This window comes from Pseudorca crassidens, chromosome X (genome assembly GCF_039906515.1).
Source record: "Pseudorca crassidens isolate mPseCra1 chromosome X, mPseCra1.hap1, whole genome shotgun sequence".
Classification (NCBI taxonomy): domain Eukaryota; kingdom Metazoa; phylum Chordata; class Mammalia; order Artiodactyla; family Delphinidae; genus Pseudorca; species Pseudorca crassidens.
Window position 1 is genome coordinate 6,343,827 of NC_090317.1, and position 24,427 is coordinate 6,368,253.

At 44.9% G+C, this 24,427-nt stretch overlaps 1 protein-coding gene across 2 annotated transcripts in view; it reads right to left on the bottom strand.

Moving 5' to 3' along the window:
• Nucleotides 1-24,427, bottom strand: part of AFF2 (ALF transcription elongation factor 2) — a 489,926-nt gene that overhangs the window by 329,537 nt on the left and 135,962 nt on the right. For both annotated transcript variants that reach the window (XM_067722201.1, XM_067722200.1), the window contains exon 2: nt 5,585-5,705. In XM_067722201.1, coding sequence (XP_067578302.1) covers nt 5,585-5,705 — 121 coding nt within the window. The remainder of the gene's footprint in view (nt 1-5,584; nt 5,706-24,427) is intronic.

Below are 24,427 nucleotides of genomic sequence, written 5' to 3' on the forward strand. Positions count from 1 at the left end.
CACACGGAGTTACGGGGCCAAGTTAATAGGTCCAACCGTAGGGCCTTCCTGTACACTAATGGCATAAGGGGTGGAGCTGGGATAACCTGGGGGGATGAAGGGAGGTCAATTCCCTTCAACTAGCTTCCTCACACAGCAATTGTCTCAGAGGGACTTGTGACCAGAACTACATAGCAGATAGTTCAAGGCTGAGTTCACTGGTGACACTTTCTGAGTTGCTGATTGAAGGAAGATCCGTAACAGACGTGCTGTGGCTACAAGGAGCAATTACCATGGTCATTCTAAAACACACACTGGTAAATTCAAAACACTCATGAGGCTGGGTTAGGCACAGAGGACACACAGACACACAGCCTCAAGAAGTCCACCACTCAACAGTCTCAAAATAATTAACAGGGCTTCCCTGGTGGCGCAGTGGTTGAGAGTCCGCCTGCCGATGCAGTGGACGCGGGTTCATGCCCCGGTCTGGGAAGATCCCACGTGCCGCGGAGCGGCTGGGCCCGTGAGCCATGGCCGCTGAGCCTGCGCGTCTGGAGCCTGTGCTCCGCAACGGGAGAGGCCACAACAGTGAGAGGCCCGCGTACCGCAAAAAAAAAAAAAAAAAAAAAAAAATTAACAATACGGACCAGGTCGTCAGAGTCAACTCTCTGCCTTCCCAACACTGGAGGTGGGTAACTGTCAACCAGTTTTTAAATTTCTCAAGATGTCGATATAAGATCCACTGGCTAGAAAACCCAACGGGGCCTGAAATACATTTATGTCCACCTACATGATGGACGCTCATTATACACATAGCAACTTCTGGTTCACACTAATCGTCTTCTTCATCCTCCCCAAGTCTTAAGAACCTTTTTAAGGAGCAGGGGGTTCTTAGCCGTCCTGGTTGCACATTGTAAACATGGCAAAAATGGAAATTTAGCCATTTCAATCAATTATAGGCTTCTTTCAATTTGGCCAATTCTTTACTTCCCGTTCTTGATAATTGGCTGATTCCTTAAAGGTAACCTCCACAGCCATTATTTTCTAAGTAATCCCAATTTCTCCATCATCAAGGAAATGCATTTTCCAAGTATTTTCAGGCATAAATTACATGTCTGGTTTGTGGCTCGTGACTAACAGCACTCCTTCATTTAAGCTTTTTGCCTCTTATTACTTCGGCAAATGCAGAGCTGCCTCAGTTTGCTTCTAATGTTATCTACAAATCAGTAATATAATTGCATTGCAAGACCACTGTGCTAGGAGACTGCTGTAAAAAATGAACCTCAAAACTGAAATAGCAAAATAATTTCAGTTTTGAGGTTCATTTTCTTCTTTTATTTCATTGTGGCTAATATATGTGATTTAGTAATTCGTTTTTTTAAAATTCTAATATTTTTACAGTTAATCTCTCTAAGCTGTAAGTTGCTATTTCTTTCTCTAATTATAATAATGCTAATACCTTGAATTTGTATAGCACACTATGGATTTCAAAGCAAGGTTTCCGCAGATTGTTTGACTTGACCCTCACAATCACCGTGTGAGTCAGCACAGCTGTTCTGGTCTACTCTGGCTTCTACCTGCCCTGACCCAAATGACCTTGGATAAGCAACTTAATGTCTCTGCGCCTCGGTTTCCTCATCCTTGTTGAGCTGTGAAGAGCTGTAAAATGTCACTTGTTGTTGTTATCATCAGTTATTTTTTTCTATCAGCTACTAGTATTCACTTCAGAGAAAAGGAAACTCTAGGTCAGAGAAATAAAGTTTCTTCCCCAAAGTCACACAGGAGGTAAGCTTATCGGGTCTTCTGACTTCTTGTCGAGGATAAACAGCTTCCTGTTACAGATATGGAATCACACTTACGCAGATACGAGGCTGCAGAGAAGCTCACCTCAAATTCCTCATGGGAAACACGGGGAAAATGCGTACCCATATGCTGTAAGGGCTAGGCAAGCACGTGAAGAGAGCTCTAGCACGGTTCCTGGCACACAGGAGGCGCTTGGTACATGCCAGTTCCTCTTCCCTCCCCATCTTTCCACACTAAGCTAGACACGTCAAACGGCTTCACATTTTTCAAGCACTTTTGAACACATCCTTTTCAGCAGCACAGCACAAACTCAGATTTCAGCCACCGAGGGATGTTACCCACCAGCACCCCAATCTAGGGGTGGTCAACATTCTTTCCATTCTGGGAGTGGTAGAGATGAAGCCAAAAAGGGAAAGAAATCAGCCAGGACCATGAGGGGTCACCATTTCTTCTCTCTGCCAAGAAAGGGCAGTGGGTCCTAGGGACTGATGCTCATTGGCTAGCTTCTGAACTACCAAAGCCATCGGAGAGGCGATCGGGCCTTGTTTCAGGATTTAGAGTGGCAAGAAGTTTCCTTAAAGTCCTGATCAACCACCAGGAATTTTGATTTCTAATTTGGTAGGCGTTCCTACCACAACCCTCAGGAAAAGTTGTGGTAGGAATGTCCTCATTTCTACCGGTGGACCACAGGCCAGCTCTAGAACTCCCATTGCCACTGGCATGTCCAGATACGCCAAGGGTGTCCACACCAGTCCAGGTCTAGGGAGCTTTTAGAGGTGTACATCTGTTCTAGTATCGTGATATGGGGGAAAGGAGAAGCATACTGCCCAGTGATCTCCCAGGAAACCCTGAACATGTACACAGCACAAGATGGCAGTCAGTCATCAAAGCGGCAGTGAAAGAAAGAGAATTACCAGGTCATCAACTGTTAGCATGATTCCTTTCCTTCATAGTCTCGACTCCAAAGCAAAGCCTCTTCCCCATCAAGTAGCATAAAGGCACCAGGCTACTAACCACACACAGACCTGATGTACTCTTGTCGTATCAAGACAGATGACTTTTGAAAATGACAATGTTGATAACAGGTTCCTTAACTGCCTACTCAAAACTACACTACTTACATCTAAAAATAGATACGCATCTATATTACAGGCTTGTTAACGAGAAAGGGCATTTACCTTAAAGGTACAAGACCATTAATTCAACAAGACTTAAAATTATAAAGGGGGAAATAAGCCAAAGGTTCTACACCTCATAATAGTGTTAAGCATGGAGTAGATATTGAATTTTCAGAATGAGCCCTTTGAGTAAAGCTCATTTTTCTCACCCCTCCGAAGATAAGAGGTAAAACTCATCTGGTCATTCCTCTTTCTCAAGAAGGGATGAGGCATCTATCATCCTTTGACCTCTCTTCCACTTTCTAGAAAATATGGAGGCCACAGCTCCTTATCGTGTCCCCAGTCTCCCTTCCACTCTCCTGCTTCTTCCTCATCCTAACATTCCATTCCCACCTTCCTCCCCAAGGCTCATCACTCTTCACATGTTCTCAGTTTTGTATTTTCTCATCTCCTCTGGGACCTTGCTCTGCTCATCATCACCTCTCTCTCCTGTGTCTTCACCCTCGCCTTCTCCACTGACATTGGTTCCTTCCCGTCAATCTCTAAACACGTTCACGTTTCTCTCCCCTTAAAAAAAGCTTCCTTCCAAATAATTGTTCCCCTTTCGTTCTACGTATCTTCCTTTCTTCCCCCCTCCATACAAAGACTCTCTGCAAGATCAAGTCTACATTCACTGCCTCTCTTTCTTTATTTCACCTTTTCCCATTTACTCCCCAACCCACAATGACTACCACCATCACCAAAGAAAACGACTCTCCCTTTCACCCCTTAAATGTTACTGCTCCTCAAGATTCTCTCCTTGTTCTCCTTACCCGGCCATCTGGCTTAGTGATAATACCCATTATCACTTCCACTGCCATTATCACTTCCACTGCCACCTACGTAGTAACACCTAACTCTCTCTCCTGACCACTCTCATTAGCTCCAGATCCATACACCCCAAGCTTACTGGATATCTCTCCCTTGACATCCACTGGCATCTTAAACCCATCAGGCTCAAAGCAGAATTAATTACCTTTTCTCTACAAGCACCAACCTTGTTGTCCTCCTGAACAACCTGTTAATAACACCAGCCTCCTCTCAAATCTAAAAGATCGGAATCGTTCATTCCTATCGCACACTCCCCACCTCCAGGCAGACACCTGCCCTATCACTTCAACTTCCTGGCTCTACTCTAAATCCAGCCTGCCATGAACCCCCCTCAGCCAACGACAATAGCTTCTTTATCTGCCTCTAGTTTCCCTTCCCTCCAACCCACCACTCTCCACACTTCCAACATCATCTTTACAATTCTTCGTCTGTCCCAGGCACGTCCTAACTTTAAAACTTGCGATGACTTCTCTTCGCGTACAGACTCATGTCCAAACTCCTTGGTACGAGGTAAGAAGGCTTCGGGCATCTTTCCCCTGCCTACCTCTTCAGCAGTTACCATGCGGTCATGCCCTCACTCATTCGTGATGATCTCTGCCACTGGACAAGGAATTCCTTGAAGGCAGGGTCTACGTCTTATTTCCCTTTGGACACTAGTCTAAGACGTGGCTGGCACACAGTGGGCCTTCAACAAATCCTTGTCAAGCTAACCATATCTCTACATGCGCACATTCAAAGGCAGTATAGAAATTAAATCAATTGAGATAGGAAAAATGGATTATTAAGGATTATACTATTATTGACAAATTGAAAACTAATAGTCTCTTTGTCAGACTTACCAAATTTGGAAGGCACCTGAGTGTCTCAATCAAGAGCTGCTAGCTCAGTCTCAACAAGGCACCGGGACTCTGGTCTCACTGGTCACCAGTCCAGACAGCTTACTGTCTACCCCAGTCACTGTCTCCTAAATGGTGCTCTTCTAAAATCACAACTGGTACACATTTCCTCTATTGTTGTTTTACCTCTTAGATCATTTGTGTTTCATTACAGAAAATTACCCTGCTAGTAAATGTCAATAAAAACCAACCAGCTGCCAGCAATTCACCAAGATTCTTCTCCCAACCCCACCCCAAATAGAACGTTCAGAGGCAGTCACTGTGAAATCAATACTTGTAGACATAGAAGTGTGATCATTATTGGAGCTACACACTAGCCAGAATACCACTAGAAAGTCAACCTAGCTACACTAGCTCTTCTGGTTGAGGCAGTCTCCTAACCCATGATTATTAATCACCGGGGAAAAAATGATTGGCTTTGCCCTTTCTCCTAGAACAGTGATTTTCGAAGAGTACTCGAACCACTGAACAGCTGCTAACAACCTAAAATGGAAACAGAAAGCAGCGGCCTTGCCATGGATGGCACTGATTGGGAGGAGAAACCGACATATCCATGGACATTCTGATGAAGTCTTCAGGGGCTGCCACGCTGATAATCAAAGTGAGACAAAGCGTCAGGGGGCACTCCTTGCTGTAGGTAGTGTTGGGCAGGAAAGAATTCTTTGGAGACAGGAAGTCTCATAAGTCCCTTGCAAATCCTACTGTGTTCCCCCAAGAAGATGGAATTTGTCTCTGAAGACTTCCTCAGAAACTTGCCATTGCCCCCAATACAGCGTATGTATATATTTCATTTGTAAAACATATTCTCCCGGAGGTGATTTGGGTGTTTTGCAAATAGATTAAGTGTTGATTAGTGCATTCAACAATATAACAGGCAACCATTTTCCAGAAAGATAAATGACATACATATTCAGCTACCTTGTAGGGCTCCCCAAAAAGATCAAAGCCTGAAGAAAAGAGATCGTCTTCTTGCTGGACTTCTTGGTTTCTCCGCTCCCATTCCCTTTTCTTAAGTGCACTACGGTCTTGTTCATAGTGACTGACATGCAAAGAAAAAAGACAAAAGGAGACAAAGATGAATTAGTCATGTAAGTTATTTAGATCTCCCTTGTTATCAATAAGGAGAAAAAACAAAACAACAAGCCGAGGCTACCCGAACTGATACTGCATAGAGAGCAGGCCTCCTCTTCTTTATTCTCAATGGGTTTAAGACCCTGACCAGTTCTTCCGAATACAGAAGAAAACAGAAACTTGCTTATTAGAAGCTGTACTCGTGACCACTTAAGTAAGGCATAATCCTCTTCCCTTGTCCTTACTTGATCACTACAGGCAATTACAGCAGAGTCCCCCAAAGTCAGTCCACTGCGCAAAAAAGTACTGAATTCGGGTTGCGTTGTGTGGCCAACTGCCTAGGGCTCAGAATTCACAGATGTCACGAAGTCCTAAGGGAAAGGAATTATCAAATATGTTATTGTGGATAAACTGGAATTCTGTCCTGGGCCCACAGCCAGTGTTAGCCTGTGGTAATGAAATCAAAGGAGAGGGAATTCCCTGGCGGTCCAGTGGTTAGGACTCCGAGCTTTCACTGCAGGGGGCCTGGGTTTGATCCCTGGTCTGGGAACTAAGAATCCCGCATGCCACGTGGGGCGGCCAAAAAAAAAAAAAAAAAGAAAAGAAAAATCAAAGGAGAGTTTAAGAACATCTTCAGAAGTCTACAAAAATCCAAGTCACCCAATCAGTCACACTCCTTTTTGTTTTGTGGGAAACTGTTCGCAAAGAAAGGGGTCTGGCTTGACCAACAAACTACTAACAATGAAAAGAGGTGTAAAAACCTTTGAATGACCTTAGGGCACAAATGTTTTATAAACACTGTGTAACCCTGACTCTCATGACATTTCAGGCTTTCCCATTGGAGGATCAGTACAAAAGCTTCCAGGCTATATCTAAGATACATTCTGGGTCCTTGGATTTTATAGAATGGAATGCTTCCTTATTAAGAAAACAATTATTTTCTTCATCATGCAAGACTATGCATACTAAACCATCATCTATAAGTCTCACTGTAGTGGATTTTATTTTGTTCATTGGGTTCCCCCCCCACCCCGCTTTTGATTGTAATTCCACTCCAAGTGAGTACATATACGCTGGGAAAATTTCAATTATATATGTACATAAGATGCCTAGCGGGTGCTGTATAAATGTTGCTTTCCTTCCCCATGTTAATACAGGTATCCCCTGCTTTCCAAACGTTTGCACTAAGCCCCTTTTACGAGAGACCTGCGTTAGTACCTTTGTTCGCTAACGGAAAAAAAAATCCGAAGAGGATTTTCTCTTTTACAAAAAACGTCGTTCCCTTACTAACATAGGTCTTTCTTAAAATCCAAGTGGCATAATGAGAACTTGCAGAAATTGGGGGGATACTCTTCACTTTTACACCATTTTGCTTCTGAAAGTTTTCATAGGAACGCTCTACTTTCGGCTAGCAGACGAAACCTGTAATGTCATGTGAAGACTTAATTAGGTAATTGACATGCAAACGAACATAAGAGCTAAAGGATCTATAAGAGATATACTGATATAATATATAAGTACAGTCGACAGGTTTTGAATACGTTCCAAACCTTAATACCTATCATTGGTAGCCTAGTTTGCTCATGAGTATCATAATGTTAATTTACAAAATAAGATCCCAGAGCATGCAATATCCGTGGTAGCGTAACTAGATATTGATATAGATGGAGTGTAACAGGTCAATACACCTAACCACCCGCCTTCCTCCACAGGAATACGTGAACTGACAAATTCTAAGTGACCCTGATAGCCTTATCTCCTGGATAAACAGCACTTCATTTCCCCATCTAAAAATCGTGGCAACATTTATAGGATGTTTACATGGACATTATCCTTTCATAATGCAAACCATGCCAGATACAGAGGAGCTCACCGGATCACTCATAGGTACGCCCAGCAAATGTCAGCACCGTCTGGGAACATCAAAGACACCCCAGAGCTCCACCCAAAGCCCAGGCCTCACGTCTGGGCCCCGCCTGGTCAACAAAGACGCCGAGTCCAGGTACTACTGAAAGCCAGCCCATCGTTCACAGTCCCAGACGCCATCCACAGGTAGTACGTTTGTTGGCATCATCTGTCATTCCCATTCACGAGCTGAGATCAGAACCCCAAACGGCCGCCACGTGACACAATGTCTCCGTGTTGGAGGCTGATGTGGAGTCAACGGTAACATCTGGGGTCCATGAAGCGTGGAGCACAAGACTCACTCTCAGCATCATACACTGGCCCTGTGTAACCTGAGCCCATCGTCAGTTTGCCGAAATGTAAGAACGATGGGGTGTCAGGGGTGGGATGAGGGGACAAGTTAAAGCAATGTTTAGTGGGGGTGGGACCTGGGAAGAGGGTTTGCTGCAGCCATCATGCTCCGTGCACACATGAGAGCAGAAGCCTCACGCTTCCAAGGAACGCGAGCAATATGTCAGTTTTCCAGCTCTCTGTTCGCTCCTTGCACCTGACAGCCCAGAATGACAGTCCCAGAGATCCCATTTCATTGTCCCATGAGGAGAACCAAGGGACTTTGGTCTCTTGGCTTTGCAAACTACCTTCCTCTTCCTCTGAGGGCAAGATAATTAAAACCCGAAAGGAAAGAAAGGAAGAGAAGAAAGGAAACGTGCTTCAACACGCATGAGAACCTTCAAGCGGCCGGCAGTCAGGGCGCTTGGGGCTTTCGACCCAGGCTGGATTTGTGAGAAGGCTCTTGGCTGCGTTTTGCATCAGTTCATTAAGCTACCAAATTCCAGACGAAAAATCGGAAGAGCAGATTGAGCGTGCACATGGGTGTTATCTGCTGCATTTTTTAACACATACAACAAAGAACAGCTAATTCTCATATCTCTGGTGAGAATGAACTTAATCTCCATAGAGTTTTACTGCTCTTGGAATGCAACCAAATCTCTCCCGTTTTTTCCTTTTTTGCTCAGCAGGGCGTTGCACTGGAAGCTTCACCGGGCGAAGTATAATGAGGAACAAACTACAGGGTGATGAGGTTTTCACAGTGCAGAACGTCACTGATTTCTGACTGAAACCAAAATGACTAATTTGAAGCACCAGCTAATTAAAACCCCAGCTAGGTATTTAGCCTCTTGTTATACCTACTGCTGTTTATAATTATGAGGACCTCTTTACCTACTCAATTAAAGTTCTTTGGTTTCAGGGAGGTTGTGTTTGAACCTGTGAGCCCTGCAGAGGCCACAGGAAAGCCGATGTCTGTCCCCTGATGATCTGTTGCCCCTTTACACTCCCAGGCCGGTTTTCCAACCAAAAAAAAAAAGGGATCCACGGCCCACGAGGAAATGCTCAAGCCAGAAATCGGAATTCATCACCATATTACTGGTCTGAACAATTCAAGTTTCCTCACACTGATGAGGAAAGAGTGCACTAGTCCTCTCAGTGTGAAAACTCACTTTCATATTAGGAAGTTGAGCCCCAAAGTGCAACTCGAGGGCTCTGCACTCTTAGCAAGTGAGAATGTTCTTCCAACTGTTTTCTATAGGATAGAAGGAAATTTGGCATGATATGGTGACACTGAAAACTCAAAACCCAGGGGGAGGGGCAAATCAGGGATATGGGACTAAGAGATACAAACCACTATGTATAAAACAGATAAGCTGCAAGCATATATTATACAGTACAGGGACTAGAGCCAATATTTTATAATAACTATAAATGGCATATAATCTATTAAAAAATTGTTTTGGCTGCGTTGGGTCTTCGTTGCTGCACGCGGGCTTTCTCTAGTTGCGGCGAGTGGGGGCTGCTCTTCGCTGTGGTGCGTGGGCTTCTCATGGCGGTGGCTTCTCTTGCCACAGAGCACGGGCTCTAGGCACACGGGCTTCAGTAGTTGTGGCTCACGGGCTTAGCTGCTCCGCGGCATGTGGGATCTTCCCGGACCAGGGATCGAACCCGTGTCCCCTGCATTGGCAGGCGGATTCTTAACCACTGCGCCACCAGGGAAGCCCTCTATTAAAATTTTGAGTCACTATGTTTTACACCTGAAACTAATATAATATTGTAAATCAACTATATCTCAATTTAAAAATGCATTTACCCTTCAACCTAAAAAAAAACCACCTCAATTTACTCTTCATTGACCAAAGGCCTTTGTTTTCTGTCTGTACAGCCTATCTTTTGGGTTTTTTAAAAAAATATTTATTTATTTATTTGTTTGTTTATTTATTTTTGGCCGCACCGGGTCTTAGTTGTGGCACGCAGGCTTCTTAACTGCGGCATGCATGCGGAATCTAGTTCCCCGACTAGGGACCAAACCCGGGCCCACTGCATTGGGAGTGCAGAGTCTTACCCACTGGACCACCAGGGAAGTCCCTCAGCCTATCTTTTTGGAATCCCTGCTTCACTGACATCTCCACTAACTGATAGAAAAAGGACAGAAAGAAGAACAAATTCCATTTAACTATACATTTAACTCACCAAGGCCTTGAGTCACGTTTGGTTTGAGGTGCGTGGGTCCACTTACACGTGGATTTTTTTCTATAGTAAATAGTACAGTACCACGCAATCCACAGGTAGTTGAAACCGAGGTTGGTTGAATCCACGGATGCAGAATCGCAGATACTGAGGAACCCGTGGGTACGAAGGGCTGGCACCCCTAAGCCCGCGTTACTCAAGGGCCAAGTGTACCCTGTTACTCACTCCAATGCAAGGCGGTGATGGTGAGAAGATACCCTCTAGAATGGGTCTTTTATATTAGCTCTGATTTCACCCACCCATCGGTCTCCCTGGCCTCCAATAACAGAGAACCTGCCCTGTTAACACAGGAGGAATCTACGGCCCTCTGGCAATGAAGGGAGCCATCCCAAGGCCTCATCAAGGTAGTGGCGAAGGAAGATGCCAACCTGTGTCTCTTCCGTCTTCAAGTTCAAGTGATTTCTTCTCCTCTTCTCCTTCTCTCAGATATTCTCTCATCCTCGTCCTTAAACTTGATCTTAGACTCTAGCAACTCCCATTTTCATCATTAGAAGCCACAGGTACATTCATGGGGAGATAAAACCCAGGACACATGGAGTTTCACTGAGATTGAAGAAGCTCAATTATGCCGTCTTCATTAGCTCACAGCGGCAGGACACCAGGCTGATAAATGCTGGCTAGTCTTTTACAAGAGACACTGTCGCCATCATCTAGTTCTGGTCCCTTCATTTTCCGGATGAGGAAATTGAGCTCAGTAAGGCCATGGGCCTCGCAGCAGGTTTGTGGCAGAACTAGGAGGCGGGAACTCGGGTTTTCTGCTTCCCAAACTAGTTCTCTTCCTAATACCCCATGGTTTGTCCCTTCTGACTCTCATGCTTCCATCACACTCAAGAATAAATATTAGTCTCATTTGCACTCCGTTGGTCAACTTTCCTTGATTGTATTTTATTAGACATTGTCAGTAGGGAAGAACTTCAGGAACTTCATTTGGTTGCGAGTATAGAAAAACCATTAGTTTCCTTACACCAAAATGTACAGAACCTAAAGGGATTGTAACACTTAACTACATGTGCGGGAAGAAGCTGAGCAAATGAGAGTAAAAAGCAGTCTAAGTCCATTTGGTTTGTATATTTCATGAAGTATAATCATCACTGCTTGCCTAATTTGGTTATTGTACAAAGCTAGCTGGGGACACATTAAAAAAAAACACTGACATTTTAAAATGACAGGTTTGTTTAAAAATACTGCTAACTAATACAGGATTTATGGTAGTAACAATGTAAATGAAAGTAAATAACTCAGTCTCACTTGTTTTCGAATCCAGCTGGCACTAAAACACCTTTATTTTGGCTAATATCTTTGTAAAAGCATAAAAATACATATTTAATTCACCCAAGGGACAAACATAAGCTATAACTCACTCCTTCCGGTTCTCCTGAATGAATGTGTAGATATTTATACTTACTACATGTTCCAGAATTCCAAGTGGTACTTTTTTTTTTAAATATCTAGCCCTGTTTTGAATTTGACCCTGACCTAATGTCTGTATAGCTTCTGTTAGTTAAAAAAAAGAAAACCTCTGCCATTCAATACCTTCAAAATCACCCCCAAGTTAAAGCCTTATTTTATCTGCTAATGTCCACGAGCACTGCAGTGTAAAGTGCTAACTCCCAAACTATTCTAAGAAGCTAAAACCAGGCCATACTTATTTTGCACACGTAGGGAAGACACACGAGAACCTTGGATCTGGGGATGTGAGTATGGCCTTGAGAAGGAGCTTCTATACATCAGTAGAACCTCTAAGTCCTGTTTCCACAGCAGGACTCATACAGACAACCACTCTCTTCAGCAAATGGATTCTCTCCCCACAGACACCGGCTCTCATTAAAAAGAAAAAAAATCAAGATGGGAATGAAAGGACAGAAAACACACAAGACATTTACTTTCCACATCTGTCAGCTGTCCACCCAGTCATGCCAATTTCTTTAGGTCTTGGGGAAATGGGTCAGTGCTCATTCTGAGAGTTCCCTTAAATCTGTGCTTTTTAAAACTATGTATTACCAACAGGGGAATATTAAACCTGTTTCCCTCCAGGGCAGCTCGGGGATATCCCATTCCCTCTACTTCTGAAAATGGAAGCAGATTCAGCTCGTCCGGGAGGCTTGTCAAATCATCCTCCAGTGGGGTCAGGCAGACATTCCAAGAACCACTCCTCTTGTTTTGTTTTTGTCTCACCTCCTCTCCTTCTCTTCTGCTCCCCACCCTGTTTTAAAAATTATTATAACACCTCTATTGAGATATAATTCACAAACCATTCAATTCACCCATTTCAAGTATAGAGTCAGTGGTTTTCCGTATATTCAGAGTTTTGCAACTATCACCATGATATAATTTTAGAATATTTTCATGGCCCCCCAAAGCAGCCCTTTACCTTTTAGGAATTACCCCTGCCCTGAATCCTCCCTTCCAGCCCAGCCCTAAGCAACAACCACTAATCTACTTTCTCCCTGAATGAATTTGCTTATCCTGGATAATATCTCACACACATGAAATGATACAATATGTGGTCCTTTGCGCCTGACTTCTTTCACGTATCAAAATGTTTTCAAGGTTCATCCACGTTGTAGCATGGATCAATACTTCACTCCTTTTTTTAGTATCTGAATAATATTCCACTGTATGGATATTCCCGGTCCTAAGTGACACCATGCTCATTAAAGGGGTTCAATCTAGTGAGTTGATAATGATTTAACTGGGGTTCTCTATGTCTCCCATTAGACTTTTTACTCCTTAAGGGAAAGGTCCATGGCTTCTAAGTCACTGACAGATATTGTGAGGAAGACACTTTTTTGTTGTTTGTTTGTCTTTTTGTTTTTTTTTTTTTGCGGTACGCGGGCCTCTCACTGTTGTGGCCTCTCCCGTTGCGGAGCACAGGCTCCGGACGCGCAGGCCCAGCGGCCATGGCTCTCGGGCCCAGCCGCTCTGCGGCATGTGGGATCTTCCCGGACCGGGGCACGAACCCGTGTCCCCTGCATCGGCAGGCGGACTCTCAACCACTGCGCCACCAGGGAAGCCCAGGAAGACACTTTTAAAAAGTGTTTGAAGCTTAGGGCAAAACTATTTTGGCTAGCCTACTAAATTCCCCAAATGATGCACTACTTCTAAGAAATACCAAATACTCAAGCTGCAAAGATAATTGAATATATCTAGGAATGGTAAAAGAAAAACAAAAACAAAAACAACCTAGTGAAAACCGAACCTGACACCAACCAAAGAAACAGGTTCTGTTATTTCTAAAGAATTTCATAGTGTGTCCAGAAATGATGGTACCCAGATTCTTTGTAACTCTTTCACTTACGAGTCTCTTGATCATTAATAACTCATTTTACATTTCTAGCCTCAGTTTTGTTATGTGTAAAATGGGAGTTCCTCTTCATGTGGTTGATGTCAAGGTTAAGTGTGATAGTGAACACGGAAGGCTTCTGTAAGCTGGTAAGGGCTGCTCACATGAGATCGTTGACACCACGTCAGGGTCAACATGATCAGGATTTACTTTCATCCCACAAAGCTCTACTCTGTGCATTAAGTTGTGTGCTCCTCAGACACCCCTGATAAATTAGCAAGACAGGTATTAGTATTCCATCTAAAGATGGAAAACTGATGCTCAGAAAATTGTTCCAGCCTATGACAACTGCATCCAGGACACCGCTCACCTGATTTCCTAACCCAGAGCTCTTTCAAAGAGTCTAAGATGGGCTTCCCTGGTGGCGCAGTGGTTGAGAGTCCGCCTGCCGATGCAGGGCACACGGGTTCGTGCCCCGGTCTGGGAGGATCCCACGTGCCGCGGAGCGGCTGGGCCCGTGAGCCATGGCCGCTGAGCCTGCGCGTCCGGAGCCTGTGCTCCGCAACGGGAGAGGCCACAGCAGTGAGAGGCCCGCGTACCGCAAAAAAAAAAAAAAAAGTCTGAGATACAAGACCTGCATATGCCAAAGATATTTATGTGTAGCTTTCATGAGTTCTCTTCATTCCACAAAAACTAGAGCCAAATTTCCTAATTTTTGAGGTCTAATGTCTTTCTAGTAACAGACCAGGACAAAGTATATCTCATTAGATAGCCTTTAAAATTTTTTCTCTATAGGCTCAAAAATGATCTTTGAGATAGCGACAGGAAATTGATCAATATATGGAATTAATACACACATTAATATTGACATGAGGTTTAAAATAATAATTTTTTAAATGTAAAACATTTCTAAATATTACCGATCTTCTATAATCTGCTTCTCAATTTCGGCTGCCCATGGGAATCACCCAGTGAAGATTTTATAGATCCCCGCGCCCGAGTCACACGCCAGACCAACTGCCTGCGAATCTCCTGGTGCGGGGGACAGGGCGGGGCGGGGTTCCCAGGCATCCAATATAAAACAACGTCTAGTCTTTGCACATGATAGGATCCCTCGCATATAAACTTCTTTATTAAACCCCTTTGGGCGTGCCTAAATCGGATGGACTTCCCATGGAGGTAAATGAAGAGCCAGGGCCCGTTGCGGAAAAGATGTATTCTGTGATGCAGAACTCTGCCTTGTTGGTCTACGCTGGCAGAAATGCCTCAAGGTGAAGCGCTGTTATTACAGGAGCGGACTGTCATGCACAACAACCACAGTAACACTAACAGCCACTCTTTGTTCATTCCTTGCTCCATGCCATTTTCGGAGGACTATCTTATTTAATCCTCGCAAAAACTCTGATGAGGCAGCGTCATCCTCACTTTGTAGATGAGGTGACAGGCGCATGAGACCCAGAGAGGTGGACACGCCCGAAAAATGACACAATGAGTAAGTGAAACAAGTGGAAGAGGCGCTGAGGCTGCCCTATCCAGAGGCCACCCTTTAGCCAAAAAGAAGATGCTAGTAGATGGGAAGGAAGGCCCCTGCCAGAGAGGCACATCCCCACAGTTGAGCTCTGCTCACAGGACAGCACAGCACAGTTGATCCACGGGGTACGTCGAAGATCTGAACTCCCTGCTCCAGATTATCTAAGCAGAATATCTCAGCTTAGAGAGGGCTCGTGCAGCGTGGAATAGATCCTTCTCCAAACAGCACGCACAGGTAGACACTCAGACGGAAAACGACTGGCAACAATGTTGTAAGAGTGCACGAAAATTCCGTTTTTTACAGGATTCCCTTTTAATGGAAATGCCACTCTTTTATAGAATGACCATGACTCTGGCAACCCAGAGGTGCGCCTACAGTAGTACTCAACTCAACTTTCTAGAAGCCTGTTAAAATGTACTTTAAAAGCAATTGTTCCAGTGAAATTAAATTCTTTTGTCCTTGGACAATGTGACTGTTGGCTAAGAGACGTGGTCCAATATCCCCGTCTGCTTGAGAGACGAGTGTCTCCCCAGCAAGTGTTCCTTCCCTCCTCTCCCAGCAGCCCAGATCGCACCTTCATCTCCTTTCATCTTCCCTCAAGCATCCCTTCCTCCATACTCAGGTTCCCCGCTACAAGAAGACTCCATTGTGCCACAGATATCTAAGCACGTGGAAGTTTCTTTTCTGCTTCTGTAATATTTTCTTAGGTTAGGAAAATCATTTAAAAATAACTCGAGTTCTGACCCATTCATCAAAAATGAGACTTCTCCGTCACTCCTGGCTCACTGACCCACTGGTAACACAAACCGATGTCTTACAAGCATCTCACATTCAATGTTGGCCACACAGAGAGAGCTGCAAACAATTGCATAACTCAGAAGTTTTCAAAGACACTTCCTGAAGACGAGTAGGGGCCTGGAATGGATAACACAAGCCAAGAAATACACACTCAGAGAGTGAATACAGTTAAGTGTACTTATTTATACGTTTATGTTTGCATCGGTGAAACTATTGAAAAATCGAAATGATAGAAAACTTCCTCGCTTCCCCTCTTGGCAGCATCTCCCCTGTTCCCCACTGACAAGCAGAAGGAACAATTTTTATTATTTTCCTGTTTATTCTTCCAGTGCTTCTTCATGGACTTTTTAGTGTCAACTTGAAATGACCTCATTTCTAATTCTCTCTTTAAACGAATCAGAGTCAACGCTAATGCTGAGTTTTAAAGAGCTGCCGGATCTAAATTTTGAGCCACTTCCAGGAAGGACATGCGAGGACGCTTCTCATAATCAGAAACGGAGCCACGCAAGAGGAGGCGGTGTCCAGCTTTGATTATTCTTTGTGGTTGGTTTGAATTCTGCCTCACGGCAGGCAGGGTGCCCGGCTTGGCCCTCTGCTCCTGATGACGCCTGGTCCAGCCCCCGTGGATCCTGGCCCCATCCCACGGGCCCCATCCCACGGGCCATGTCCCCCGCTCCATACCTGTTGCTTCTGCTGCCAACCTACACAGAACAACTCTGTTTTTCAAGTTAGGAAAAAGCCGCCTGAAGTATTTCCTCTCCATGCCCACTAAACATCAGGAATTCTTTGCCAAGTCAAAGTTTTAATATAAACCTGGCTTCTCATAAATGACACTTTTCAAAGGTGTTTGCTTTTCAGTTAGCTATGAGCAAGACAGTTTCAATAACTACTTAATTTAAAACAATATTTTCTCAGAAATCGCATTCTTAATTACTTTTAAACTAAGGAAATGAATGCCCTTAACAAGCAGCTTATAATTGACAGTCTTAAGCAGACTCTACTTTCAAGTCTCACCAAACCCTTTGATGCGCATACACTCACTAAACTTTGCCCGGGCAAATTCTACCCCCTTACGGCTTCCTCTTCAGGCCCCTGACCCTCCCTGGCACACGCACCCCACAGGGCTCCAGCCTGAACACACAGCGGGGGCATGAGATCAGGCCCGCGGCAAACAGCCGCTGGGCACTGCTTGCCCCTGCTCTCTGCATCGTCACAGAGATCGGACAGAGGAGAGAGATCGGGGTGATGTTTCTACAAGCCAAGGAACACTCAAGATGGCCAGTAAGTCACCAGAAGCTGGGAGACAGGCCTGGAACACACGCTCCCTCACGGCCCTTAGAAGGAACAAAGCCTGCTCACACCTTGATCTCAGACTCTGAGCTTCCAGAACCAGGAGACAATAAAACTGTTGTTTAAGCCTCCCAGTGTGTGGGACTTGCTTACGGCAGCGCTGGCAGACCCCTGCACCCCCGGATGGCATTTCTCAGTCAGTTCACGGTGAAAACGTTGGGCCCCATCACAGTCAGTGTGGATAATCAAGACCTTAGGAATGATCTTTTTCACTCCAGTGACATGATAGCCACCCTTCTTGCTTCTGTCCCAGCTGAACTCTTTAGGCTTTCCTACTTGGTCTCCTTCCCCCTTTCCTGCTCTGAGAGAACCGTGGGTGCTCAATGAAACTGTCCACCAGAAAGGAATCACGCATTTCTGCTTCCCGTTTATCTGGAAAAGTGCCAACGTCAGCGTTCCGTTCTCAATAAGTATTGTTTGACCGAATGAATGAACAAATGACAGGTAAACTTTCTTTCTGCCCAAGTTCGGTGACAAATATTGACCAAGATATTAAGATATTAATTAGTTTGTCTATTTAATCAACAAACATTTACTGGGTGCCTAGGTCACAAAAGGGACCACGTTTGGTGCTCAGAAAAAAAAATAAGAAACAGTATGAGTCTTTGAGAAATTCACAGCTCAGGAGGGGAGGTAAATCCACTCTCAAATCATCACCCTGCAGGGTAACACCCACTATGGCTATAGGAACAAAGTGTCCTGGGAACATTCTCAGGTTGGCGTGGGGTGGGAAGCAAAACCAGGCAGCTGTGCTCCAGCTGGGTCTTGAATGGAAGTGTTCCCAGTCTGCACGTCAGCTCGTTCAAATACACACTAACCAAGTGGCACTAAAGATGGTCCCGTGGGACAAACACGGATGCGTGAACAAGGGATGAAACATGCAGCCAAGCTCAGTCCCTCGGACTGTCCATGTCTGCCAAAATTGGTCTACGACAGTGGTGGGAAAACAGCGAGATTTTCTGCTCTTCGGGGAAGCTGGAAAATGAGTTCGGTCTTTGCAAACACTTGGATTCAGGGGTCAAACCCGAACTGCACTTGTGATACCGAGTGAGAGGAAGAGCCTCACAGAGAAATGGATGACTGAGATAAGCACGTGAATGGTGAGCTCATAAAGAATAGATGAGATTTCAAAGGGAAGCATTTATTGTTTCCTGTATTCGAGCACATTGTCTCTCAATATGATTAGTTATCAGTCTCAGTTTTCCAAAACCGGTATGAAATAAAGCGTTTACGCAGTTATGCTTCATTGATGTCAGCTAGGGGAGCATGAAAATCTCCATGAAGGTGGGTAATTGATGCGTAAATCAGAGCTCAATCACTCTGTAATAGCAATGGTCCCACTGAAAATATGCTTGTTGAACACAGTCACCGAGAAGCCAGAGGGAGGGAGAGGAGGGCAGGAGAAGATAGGAGGCTTATTTATTAAAAATGATAATAACTGGCGATCTCCCTTCAACAGAGGGCTGCTGTCGGAGATGCTTGCAAGCAACTTGCGACCAATGCATCCAGAGAGTCGCCTTCTGTTCTAATGAACTGTTTCTGTTTTATTTAACTGCTCAGAGACCCTGTTGTGGATACTTCCTCTTTTGAAACATGACACATGGTAATGACATCTGTGATAATAATTTGGTTAACAATGCTCATTCTAGGTATGCTTGCCGTTGTTATTAAAATCCTTCCGTCACTTTGCATTTGCTCTCTGAAGAGCAGTGAATAAAAACGGGCGATGCCTTGCAATTTAGTATTTTAATATCTCACACTGAAACGAAAACGACTTCTTACTGTTGATCAAATAGCAGCTCCCGTTTCTATCATCCTGACCATCATTATCATTATTATCACTTACGCTGCCATGATAGCAGCTAGGGGCAGATTTTTCTTCCCCTCTACTGTCCTCACTGAATAAAGAGAAAATTCTCCACAGGAAATACTGCCACAGTAGGTTTAACAGCCAACATTCCTGCCAATTAATATGAGAAAGAAAGCGCTGGCTTTTCGTTTTTTTCCAGCTCTTATGAAAAACGCTTGAGTCAATATGAGAGGCAGGTTTGTCCTAGGCATCGCGTGTGGATCCTGGGGCTTTACGCACCGGCGCATAATGCATTCTTGAGTCTCAGCACAGCGCATGTGCAAACCCCCCTTCCGTACAGAGTAAGCAGGGTCCGTGCGGCAGCACAGAGCCGCAGCATCGGTACAGATGTGCCCTGCTGTGGAGGTGAGGGCCCTCTGCTCGCCTGAGGTCACCAGCTCAGCCCGGTTCAAAAGCACGCGTGTGCTGATGGCCCGTCTCGTATCTAGTGCCGGGCCTTCATCCAAATGTCCGCGCCTTGACAAAATGCCTGCGTCAGATGGACTGGCCGCGGGCGCTTAGGGGGAGGAGGAGTGGGCTCTGACCGAGGAAGGCTTAGCCTTATCGGGAGTGTGGTGTAATTTTTTGTAGGTGAGTGGATTCCTATATTATCCATGTCCTTATAAAATAAAGAAATGCATGCATCTGGTGCATAGCAGGATTTTAAAATTTTGCTTCTCTTTTGAAAAGCAACACTCTCACATTTCCATGGTACTTGTCACTTCCCAAAGCACTTCCACAAGTCTGATCTGGTATGAGACTTCCAACAACCCTGGGAAACAGGCCAGACGGGCATTCTGACCTCCCATTTCACAGATGAAGACACTGAGACCCAGAAGGGCTAACTGCCCAATGTTCACATCGTCGCTCGGCTAATGAAGGGCAGGAACAGATACGAAGGCAAGCTGTCTGCAACCAGGAGCAGTTGTCTGGTTTGTTGGGGTTTTTTCCCAGAACACGGGAAAAGTTGCTAGGTGGTACAGCAAAGGGTCATTATTTTAAGGTTTTTAGAAAACAGCTTTTGATGGGCTATCATTATTAATGGACTAATAATCCATAAGTGTGTCTTTGTAGAAAAACAATGAAATGGTGAGACACATAGCAGGTAGACTTTGGGAAGGAGGAGAGCATCTAGTGGAAAGACCTCAGAGAGTGATGCTGCCACTTCAAGTTTGAGTGACCTTGAGCCAGTCACTGGGCTGCTCACAGCCTTCCAAGACCCTCTGATCCAGAAGAGCACACAGCATAGGAGGAGGAGATAAACTATAATGGTAAATGGAAAACTGCAGTAACACGGTAACCGCTAGCCAAGCTGAGCATGGGCAACGTAGCTAGTCTGAACTGAGATGTGCTATAAGTATGAAATACACACCAGATTTCAGACTTGGTATGAAAATAGTGTTAAATATAGAATTAATAATTTTTAACAGATTGCATGGTATTTGGCATACACTGAGTTCAATCAAGTGTCAAGAAAAGCAATTTCACCTGTTTCTTCTCCCTTTTTTAAAAAATGGGGCTACTAGAAAATTGAAACTAAACTAAGTAGAATTGTGTTTGTGGCTCTCCTTAAACAACAGAAGACTCTGTGTCTTTGGGTTCGTTGTAACGATCTAACCTATGCGGTCCTGTTCTGTTATCCCCCCTTCTCTATTCTCATTTGTTCCCTCCATCTCATTTTCATGTAGACCTTGGGCACATATGCCAGTGTTTATTTTCATGACTGCTGTATTGTCTAATTGGTGCATTGTTGATCAATAATATGTGAGGTGTTGAGCTCTGTTTGTGTAATATGTTTAATATGCTTCTACCCAATGCGCCATATGGACGCACTGCACTGTATATTATGAGCGTATTAATGCTAAGACTCAATTGAGTATCGCTGGTGCATAGTAAACAAGTAAAACAAAATTATGCTAAAGTAGTTACTGAACATCGTGGTCCCTAATACTTGTAACGAGCGTCGCAAACACTGTGCTAGTGTGTGGGGGCCAGCGCCCGCCCTTCTCTGAAACCTCAAATGAGCCTAAGCGCTATTCCAGGCTTAATGTAAAAGTCATTTTACAAGGTGAAGGCATTCTTTTCAGGTAGAGAAACTAGAGAGAATAAATAATAGAGTGGAACTTGATCTACCAATAACTGTGTCTTTAAATCGAAACTCTGTGCGGTTGTGAAGCCGTTTATGCTTGTTTTCTTTCCCAGGTGCCTGGAGGAGCTGGGAAGAATTCTGATTAGCAGAAGCCACCAGCAGTTTCTTTCTACCTGTTTCACATACATTTCACACGTCACTTTCAGGACTCCTCAGTTTACTGATATTTTCTTGGGAAACTGCCAACCAATCTGTAGCAAAATTAAACTGTGCCTTTTAATATAAAACAATCATTGATTAGCACATACTGTTCAAGCCAGATGAATCAGCAGCCTGCAAGGATGAAGTGTTTTATCACAGTAACACGCCGTTCGAACACGCTGATAGATACATTCATTCTGCTGCCGGGCACCGCGACAGGCAAGAGCACAGGCCCACACTCCGTGGCACCTCACACTCCTGTTCCCTAGCACACAGTGTGCTTGACAACAAGAATGTCTTCAGATGAACAATGTACTATGATTAGTTGAGTTTCATTTGTTAATTACAGATTCAACAAGAACAGAATGCCGAAGCTTTTCGAGTCTCAGATACCCATTGATCTGTAGCCCCCTACATGCTCAAGCAATACTGGAAGTCTAACATAATTTATTGTTACTTAGAGCACTGATTGGCTAGAGGAATTATACTCCAATAAATGATGAATCCGTCTATAATTGCTTCCATTCATCGTAATGCACGCTCGAATGCAAACTGGAAAGGAGATGATCAACTTCAAGCTTCAGCTGTTTCGAATTCCACAGTGTGTCCGTAAGTTAATGGATGTTGAATATTATGCTGATCTATATGCTGTGTTGCACTAGGTGGATCTTAAGAGACTTATATATACGCACACTCATATATATTGCACGTCCATAGATTTCACACAGATCTATAATTGATGACCACCCGGTGGGCTTGCTTGCCTCCGAGGAAGCGGATACAATGACTCTGGCAAGACGGGGCCAGGGTACAGATTCTTCAGGAACGCTTGGTCCTGTACTGCTCTGTCCCCCACCCCTCAGGACAAGTGGAATCCTCAGGCTACTCATTTCCCTCTAGAGTGGCTCTACCTGGGGCACAGTGACACACAGAAAATTTGTGCCCAGACGTTTGGGACTCATCTTCCCTGTTGCCTCCTTGAGCAATCCTTGCCTGACACTGCACCTTCCATCCAGGCTGAGTTCAGAGGCCCTCGTCTCCACTCCCAGCACTCCGAGGCTCCGCCACCTCAGGGAACTGTTTACTGCCAAACAGAAGGGGAGTTACTGTCTCAAGGACAATTCGCCACAAACGTGACGGCTTCAAACAACACAAATGTATCCTCTTTCTGGAGGTCAGAAGTCGGCAGGGCTGTGTTCCTTCTAAAGGTTCTGAGGGAGAATCTGTTTTCTTGCCTTTTCCAGCATCTAAGGGTCGCCTTCATTCCTTGGCTCGTGGCCCCTTCCTGCACCTGCAAGTCCAGCAGCAGAGCATCTTCAGGTCTCTCTCTCACCTCCACTTCCGGCGTCACGTCTCCTCTGACTCTGACCGTCCCTCCTGCCTCCCCCTCTTATGCAGACCCTTGTGATTACATTTACGGCCCAAGCATACGATGCAGAATCATCTCCCCAGCTCAAGACCCTTCACTTAATCACACCTGCCAAATCCCTCTTTTAAGCCACATATTCACAGGCGTGGGGGGTTAGGACATGGACCTCTTTAGGGGCACATTATTCTGCCTACCACGGGTACAACACTTTAATCACTCTTGTCCTCCCAGTCCCTAAGGCCAGTACATGACAAACAGTAGTCATACATGAAGAGAGCCCAATGGGTGAGGGCCCTGTTCATCTACACCTGCTCTGTCATTTACTGCCACTTCGGCTCTCCAGCGCTTGACTTTTCTCACCAGTAAGTGTCTCTGGGAATTGCCGTGACCCTCAAATAAGAGAATGTATGTGAAAACGCCTGTAAAGGTAAATGGCTTTCTCCACGTTATTAGGCATCATCCTTGCATCGCTAAGAGAAGAGACACTAGACCCTGGAGAGAGGGAGATAAGAGGGAAAAGGTCCCACTTGTACAGAGATGTAAGGTATTATTACACAGTAAAACTAAATAGAAATAACCATCTGAACGTGACCTGAAACTATGTTTCTTATTCATATGCAAGTAGCTTATGAGACTGACACAAGACATTTAAATTAATTCAAATAACTAGATGCTCAATTGCTCAAGATAAGTGCGTCCACACTTGCCCTCTTACATGGTAGTTGAGGACAACAATCCAAGATGGATTGGTCATGTTTACATAGTCCAGCAGGATGAAATCTGTGCTTACGCGTTTATAAAACCCTACACATTAACCCATCAATTTCATTGATTAATAAGAGGGTTCCGTGACATTACAGCAACAGACATGACAATACATCTTCCCACAGGAGCAAAATTATCCTGAAAGGCACCACACACCTGCAAAACACTTCATTGTGGTTCAACCGGGAACGTGAAAACAGGAGAGAATTGAGCACGAAAACAACCTTCAATCAAAGGGTCTTTCGGAGGGGACGGAGATCAAAGCTGTCATTTTCCATTACGGGGAAGATCAATTACAAAGAGGGCAAGCGGGTCAGCCAATGTCATCCACCTGGTCAGAGCCTGGACTTGGATGGGAGCCCCAGTCTCCTGACTCTTCACTGAGGGCCCCTCCTCTCTGGACCACCCTTCGGGTTTCCTGACCCCTATGCAGTGCTCTCAGCTCGCTGCTTTGGAAGACAAAGGGAAGGCGGAAGAGGAAGCGAAAGGAACATTCCCCTTCTCCTGCGATTTCTAAAGAGGAGGTTGAACAGATCAAATGACTTTGGGAAGTTTCCTTTAAAAGGTTCACAAATCACTACACACTGAACAGGATTCGACGTCTGCGAGCAGCCCACTCCATGTGAAAAGGCTGTCATACTCCAGACTGTGTGGGACTCCTTCCGGAGAGAAGGAACTTGGAAGCTCTCCAGGAAAGCCCATGGTTTGGCACAAGGCAGAGAGAGTTAGTAAATAAAGGAGGTGCGGACTCTCCGGCCAAGCGAGGGACCGAATGCCACCTTTGTGACTGTCTGTCTCAACGTCATGTTGTAGGCGCAGCCTGAGGCTAGGAGGCCGCTGACTAGGCTGAACGCTGGGCTGCATCTCTCCGATACCCGGCCTGAGTGTGTGTGGACACGTGCATCCACATCCGAGATGAGGCCGATTTATACGAGAGCCTCTCAGAACAGAAAAGCCCACAGAAGTCAAT